The sequence below is a fragment of the Mandrillus leucophaeus genome, unplaced genomic scaffold (assembly GCF_000951045.1).
Source record: "Mandrillus leucophaeus isolate KB7577 unplaced genomic scaffold, Mleu.le_1.0 Scaffold815, whole genome shotgun sequence".
NCBI classification, from domain to species: Eukaryota; Metazoa; Chordata; class Mammalia; order Primates; family Cercopithecidae; genus Mandrillus; species Mandrillus leucophaeus.
Window position 1 is genome coordinate 734,525 of NW_012108864.1, and position 7,334 is coordinate 741,858.

At 37.3% G+C, this 7,334-nt stretch overlaps 1 protein-coding gene across 1 annotated transcript in view; it reads right to left on the bottom strand.

The window, feature by feature from the left end:
- The window catches only part of ABCA12 (ATP-binding cassette, sub-family A (ABC1), member 12), a 227,578-nt gene that overhangs the window by 49,702 nt on the left and 170,542 nt on the right, over nt 1-7,334 (bottom strand). Inside the window, exons 34-36 of the mRNA XM_011967889.1 lie at nt 2,852-3,104; nt 1,846-1,932; nt 995-1,088 (exon numbers count right to left, since the gene is read on the bottom strand). Coding sequence (XP_011823279.1) covers nt 995-1,088; nt 1,846-1,932; nt 2,852-3,104 — 434 coding nt within the window. The remainder of the gene's footprint in view (nt 1-994; nt 1,089-1,845; nt 1,933-2,851; nt 3,105-7,334) is intronic.

The window sequence follows — 7,334 nt, forward strand, 5'->3', positions numbered from 1 at the left end:
GCGTGCCACCATGCCCAGCAAATTTTATTTTACTTTTTGTATTTTTGGTAGAGATGGGGTTTCACCATGTTGCCCAGGCTGATCTTGAACTCCTGAGCTCAAGCAATCCACTAGCCTCAGCCTCCCAATGTGCTGGGATTACAGGCTTGAGCCATCACACCTGGCCAAGACTAATTTTTAAATATGCAGGGATTCCAAAAGATTCTTATTGGGTCCCAACTCCTATTGTTAGTAACTATTTTGCATAAGAACGCCAAAATGGGTTGCATTCACTGAAGATATTTTCATTATAAAATATTATACCAAGATACTTCAGTGTACAACCGTATGTCACTCTGAAGAAAATATTGCAAGAAATTTAGTTGGCAATATAGTAACTAGTAGAAACTAATAGTGACTTTTTTCTTCAACAATTTTGAACTTCTCTAGCGAATCTGGTTCTCGTGAAAGTGTGGTGAACTGATAGGCTTAGAAAACTAAGGTCTGCATCTATAGAATACAGATGGAGTAAGTGATGAATAATTTTTTCCTGTTTTTTTCAGGAAATGATTTTTTTTTCCTGAAGCCTGGAGGTGTTGCTTAGAGACATATGGAGTTCTGTTCTAGACTTATACATTATTGACTTCCAAGCTGACCACTATAGTGGCAGTCTTGCTATTTCAAATATGACAGTTATGGTCGCATTTTTTTTTTCATGTGAAACATAGAGCCTTCTACTTAGTTCTAAATTGAGACCAAAAATTCATTTTCGGTTGGTTTCCTCAAAGACCATCATAGAATTACCTACCTTTGGAAATTGGTCCTGTGATGGATTTAAAACAGTAAGCTGATGTTCAAAGTCAATATTTTTGAGTTGCCCAGATCCATATTTCTGAGCTGCTAGCTTCCATAAAATGAACTTTTACTGATTCTTTGGTAAGCTAGATAGATCTTTTGAGCTTCGATATTTATTCCCGTATTTGTCCCATTTCACTGAAACTGAATTCCATCTTACCTGGACATTTTCTGAGCAGGAGCAAACACCAAAATTAGTGATGGGTTCTCCACTGGTGTTCCATTTTTCCAGACTGTCTTTCTTTAAACACCGTCTGTAAGTTTAAATGATATTGCTGTGAGATGTGTATGTATATGTGTTCTCACATTTACATATGAGCATGTAAATAAGTATTTGGTATAAAGTTCATGTGTGTAGTCACAGATACAATTTCCTGATTTTTCATAACCTCAATGTACATTGCCCCACCATTTCCAAAGGATTTGACATTTTGTGATGGGGGACAAGGGAAAGCATTTATTGATTATATAGTATTGAGACCAGTGCTTACTGAATTGTCTTAATGTGTCAGGATGGGGCTTTTTCTCTCCTTTATTCTCTTTGCTCTTTTCATCCTCTCTTCTGACAGGAAGAGGATACTTTAGCATAATAATACACCAAGGTCAAGTTTACATGAGTTATGTATTAATACTATCTTAGACATTAGAATAAGCAACACTGTATAGTGCAAATGAGAGCTGGAATCTCAGCTAGATAAGTATCTTAGTCTCTGTGAACCTCAGTTCTTTATCTGTAAAATGGGACTAATAATCCACAAGGTTGTGACTATTAAATGAAAATACAAGAGAGTTGTACAAATCATGAGATATCTAGTATTTATTGGTATAGCATAGGATAACTAAGAAATGAACTAAAGGAGATAGACAAAAATCTGTTAAACAGGGATTTCTATCAGGGTACAGCTTTCTTCCAGGCAAATAACAGACACACACACACCCCCACGTACACATGAACACACTCAAACTGGAATGTTGAAAACAGCACAAAATAGAAGAGCAAGAACCACTTACAGATCACTGGTGTTCAGACACATGTTGTCAACTCCAGGGAAGTCCCACATTGCCGAGACAAGTGCTTCTGTGCTCGGGTGATAATTCCTGCAATATGAAAGGACAGAAAAAAATTCATGATTTTTCTACTAGTCTCCCATATTAAAATCATGCTTGAAGAAATGAAATGTGGTGTATATAGAACGGTTTTCTTTTTCTTTTTTTGAGACAGAGTCTTGGCTGTGTTTCCCAGGCTGGAGTGCGGTGGTGCTATCACACGACTCAGTGCAACCTCAGCCTCCCAGATTCAAGTGATGCTTGTACCTCAAACACCCGAATTGCTGATATTGCAGGTAAGCGACACCAGGCCTGGCTAATTTTTGTATTTGTAGTAGAGACGGGGTTTTGCCACGTTGGTAGGCTAGTCTCAAACTCTGCAGCTCAAGTAATCTGCCCACCTTGGCCTCCCAAAGTGCTAGGATTACAGGCGTGAGCCACTGCGCTCAGCCTAGGACTGTTTTCTTAATCTAAGAAATCTAACAAAAGACACAGTCTCAGGAAAAGAAAGAAAGGTATCACAGGAAAATGCACATGTCTCTATTTGGCTGCCTTCTTATTCACCTAATTGTCACATGCATCAGTGATCACCTATTGTATATGTAACATATTATACAGGATTCTGACATTGCTATTTAATATTTGTGAGACCAATAAAAAGTTATTTGCTGTATATTACAACAGATTGGGAAGCCACACCTAACCTGGCTTTCTTGATTAAAGTCTAGTCATTAAAAATAAATATCTACTATAACTTTAGTTTCAGATGAATGCAAAAACTGAAAAAACTATTTGTTGACAATAGAAGTAACATACTGCAATCAATCCAACTGTTCATTCCTTTCGCAGAATCAGGTACCGTGGCTTCTAAGTACTTTATTCTCCAGCATCTCATGGCATTCATTCAGGTACAACCACACTCCTGGCAGCGTTTTGGAAACGTTCTTTTAGTTAACAGGAAGAAACTTACCCATAGAAGGCTGTCTGTTCAGAGGTACCATAAAGAGAGGGGGAGATCTGAATCTCTGGATAACTGTTGCTGGAATTTCTCAGTGTGCCAAGGCCCATGGCAGTGGTCACAAAGACGATGGGGAGGATAACCTGAGCAATGAGACCTTTCCAATTCCTGCGGGTGTGGTGGAACCTCTTGATGAGTATAGCCGTGATCTTCTTCAGCAACAGTCCAAAGCCATCCAGCCTCTCTCCTCTTGTCAGGATTTTGTCTGATTAAGAAAAAGAGATTGGATTTGGTTCTGGGAAATCTTGATAAGGAATAAAGTAAGTTCAGAAACTATAGATAAATGGTATAATACAATGTGGTGGGAAAAGCTTTTAAAGATTTGGATTTGAGGTTCAGCAATTTCATTTATCAGCCTTAGCGTTGGACCTTCCATTGGGAAAATGGAAAACTATAATGTCCATCTCATACAGAACTATGTGAAAAGTGATTTGAAAATTCTAATTCACTATACACAAAATATTATTAGTCACAGGCATAGTAATTTTACATGTCAAAGTTAGATATCTAGAATTTCATAAAGGATTATTGTCCTCAAACCCTAAAGTCTCAACACAGACTCAGTATATATTACTAATACCCAAGAGATGGTCTCTAGGAAGAGACTAAATTCATGTGAGACAAATACAAATACAAACTCAAACACCAACCTAATCTAACAATTTGTTCCTACTGTGAGTAACTTAGTGACTGTAAGTCTAATTGGCTCTGATTCTAACATGAGGTCCAATTAATTCACACTAAGAGTAGGAAAAGGGAAATCCTCTCTTCCAGAGTACAATTCTAGTTCAACCACATATTTATTACATTCTCTTTAGAAATTTGGAATGATTATACAGCCTTTCAAAACTCCATTTTTGCCACTACAGTTATTAAAAAAAAGAACTCACTAGAAAAAATATCTGCCCTCCCCATACTTCAAAATGCTTTTCTGGTGCTGAGAAAAATTCCACGGCAGAGCAGCTATAGAGACCATAAACCATTGCTTCCTCAATAGAGCTCTATGGCTAATAATTTCAGCAGCTCCCTCTAAAAACAAGTTCAAATATAGCATTCTCTCCGAAAGCCTGCACCACGCACGCCTTCATAGGTGATAAGATGATGGTATTCATCAACTCTGTGTATATTTTAAGTTTTCCATCAGAAATTATGGAGCACAAAAATCATGATCTTCATTTAGCTGATAAGAAAAAAATACAAAGCTGCTTAATTTAAAATGAATTCCAATTAAACAGAGTGAACAAGTTTAAATGCAAACTCATATCTCTGCAAAAGGGAATTGTAGAAGGAGCTGAATATTTTCAGTTAATTAGTATGCTTTTCTGTTTCTTGAGAAATTACATGTGGATGACTTACAGGTGTATCAAATGGAATAAATGTGCTTTCTAAAAGATAATGTCAATGAAGGGAACATTTGGACTGAAGAATAGTTTCAAATTATAAGACACATGCAGAGGCACATACTTAGCCTTTGCTTCCTGCAGCAGATGACCACTTTCTAATCAAAGTCCTCAATGCCATGGAGGCCACAATTGTAAAAGAAAAGAAATGAGAACTATGACAGAGGGCAAATTAGCCTCTAGTTCCAGAATTATACAAACATCAGAGATTATCTTTCCTGACTTTGAGAGCCAGGCAAATGTTTAATTAAAAGTTCTGTTCCTAGAGATTTTTTTTCTGTAAGCAAAAACTGTTGAAATGACTACTCCATGATTTATATATCATTTTACTCTATGATTCCTTAAGTAAATGGTGTTTCCAGAGGTATAAATTAACTGTCAGAAAGAGAAGAGACAATAAAAGTTATTTTCAAAAGAGCCCAATCCCTCAAAGTCGTGTCAAGCAACATGATTTTTTAAGTATATCCTATGTTAAGGATTGGGGGAGGAAATCTACTATTATAGACTCGTAGCCATCAAGTCCAAATTAATTAACTCAGAAACTCTCCCCAAAAGCAGTTTCTCAGCACCTGAAAGACTCAGATTCAGGTAGGTTAGACATGTTTTCCACTGAGGGTACCATAAAGAGTGGCAACTCCTTTTTTTTTTTTTTTTTTTTTTTAACTTTTTTTTTTATGACTATTGTCTCTACTTCAACATGTCTAATAACAAGGAGTGAACTACTTTACATGGTAATCTTGTCCATTGTTAGCCCCAATTACAAGAAGAATTTTAACTTGCTGAGCATGAATTGAAATTGTAGAAGTTACATCTTGAAAACAATTTCTGGTGGGTAGGTGGAATACTCATCACCACACTATCAAGGGAGTTCTTTCACATTCTTCAAAGTACTTTTGAAATAGAGGATTCGATTTGGTTTAATGAATATTTTATATCTTAAAAAAGGAGGCTTAAATTTCCTTAGTGTTTTTTTTTGAATTTAGAATGAAACTTCAGAGTTGAATTTTTAAAAATCAAAGTCTGTCTCTGATTTTTCTCATTTATGTCATCTATTGGAATTAAACAAAATATCCACATTAGATTCATACCATCTCTGTCTGTGAAATTGCTGCTGCTCACAGATAAATCATCAGGAGTTGAGATGCCATTGGCACTGGAATTCCCAATTTTCTTTTGCGTTAAGTGCTCAAGACTCATAGCACTACTTTTTTGTGACTCTTTGGTCAAGTTCAGAAAGACCTAGAAAGAGAAGCCAGATCACTTCATTAACATGAAAAGTGCATATCTTTTCTCATTTCTAAGCTTACCCTTGATTTTGAACTTTTATCACATTTATTGAGACAAATTTTTCCCATCTGACTTCAAGTGAATATTTCTGTATGTAAAAGATACATGCTGTCTAGCTGGGGCAACATTGTATTCTCGGTCTTACATAAGAATAGTATTGAAAAAATGTTAAGCTTTTCTAATTTTGTGAAATATTTATTTTAAAATATTTTTTTAGAAAAAATGGCACATATTTATTCGAAGGGAACAGCAAGTTATATCAGCTTGAAGAAAAAAAACAAATGTTGAGGTATACCTCCTCCACGGTGGTATCTGAAATGCCGTAGCACCCGATGTTGAGGTCACCCATGCCGTTGTCAAGTGCTCGTAGGAGTGACAGGTAGGCCCCTGAGACTTTGGTGCTGAACGGAGGCAGCACATAAACAAGCTCTCCCCCAATATCCTCCTTGAGGTAGGCTTCGGGGAGATGTGATTGGATCATTGCTGTCACGGCCATGGTGTCACATACTGCATTTGCATTTAAATTTGGACTCTAAGAGAGAAAAGTAGGAATTAAAACATTCTCCTCTCTTTACACTGTAGTGCCCCAGGGCCCTAATCAGAGGGTGAGGTGATGAGCTCCTTTAGGCCACTCCACACGTGAGTCAGATCATACATCACTGCTCTAGAGACCCCTTTGCCACTTGGGTCCCTATTCTGCTGGCCCCATTCTTTCATGTCACCCTGTCCCTTCTCTAACCCCCTCCCTCTCATTTGCTCTACTCTAGCAACAACGGTTTCTTTTCCGTTGCTAGAGGGCTTCGGGTTCAGGCACATCCCCTCCTCAGGGTCCTTGCAACTGGTGGTCCTGTGCCTCCAGATAGCGATATGTCCCATTCTCTCACCACCTCCAACTCTCGGCTCAACTGTCACTTTATCAAAGAACCTCTTCTCTTATTACCCTACTTAAATATTGCCCCACTCAGCATTCCCTGCTTTATTTCTATCCATAGCATAGAAATAAAGATACTACGTGATGTACTAATTGCTAATATATGAAATAATTTACTTATTGATTGTATCATCTGAATTCCTCACACTCCATCAGAATATAAACTCTAAAAGGCCAGAGATTTTTCATAGTGCCAGCTCACCGCTGTGTCACCAGTGCCTGGGACAGTGCTTGGATATCATAAGGCATAATGTACCTAATACATAAATTTCTGAATTAATGAGTATAATAATTAACAGTATAACTATTAATAGTATAACATTTTATTATATCTTTTAAGTCACATCAGGAGGATTAGATATAAAATAAATGGAGGTAGTTGAAAACTTCCTAATAGCATATACATCTTGCACAGTATTTTTAAATCATATGTTCTGTTAGGTGGTGAGCATTTTTGTTCTCCAAAAGATGTAAAGGTACCGTTGACCTGTGTAAGTTACAGTCCCTGCACTGCCACTTGAGTGCTAATCAGAAAGTGAACCCAGGACTTCATATTCTTTTTATTTGCTTTTGATAAAGCAGAAAATTGAATTTTTGGCTTTCTAGGTTGAAATGTTAGGAGAACTAAAAGACTGATTCTCCATCAGTAACCTTAAGATGTCAATCATTTTTTTATCTAGCACATTGGTTCTCAACGTGCAGTCCCCAGATCAGCGACATCAGCGTCACCTGGGAACTCAATAGAAATATAGTACATTCTGGACTCCCATCCCAGACCTACAGGATCAAACACTCTTGGGGTGGGGCCAGAACTCTG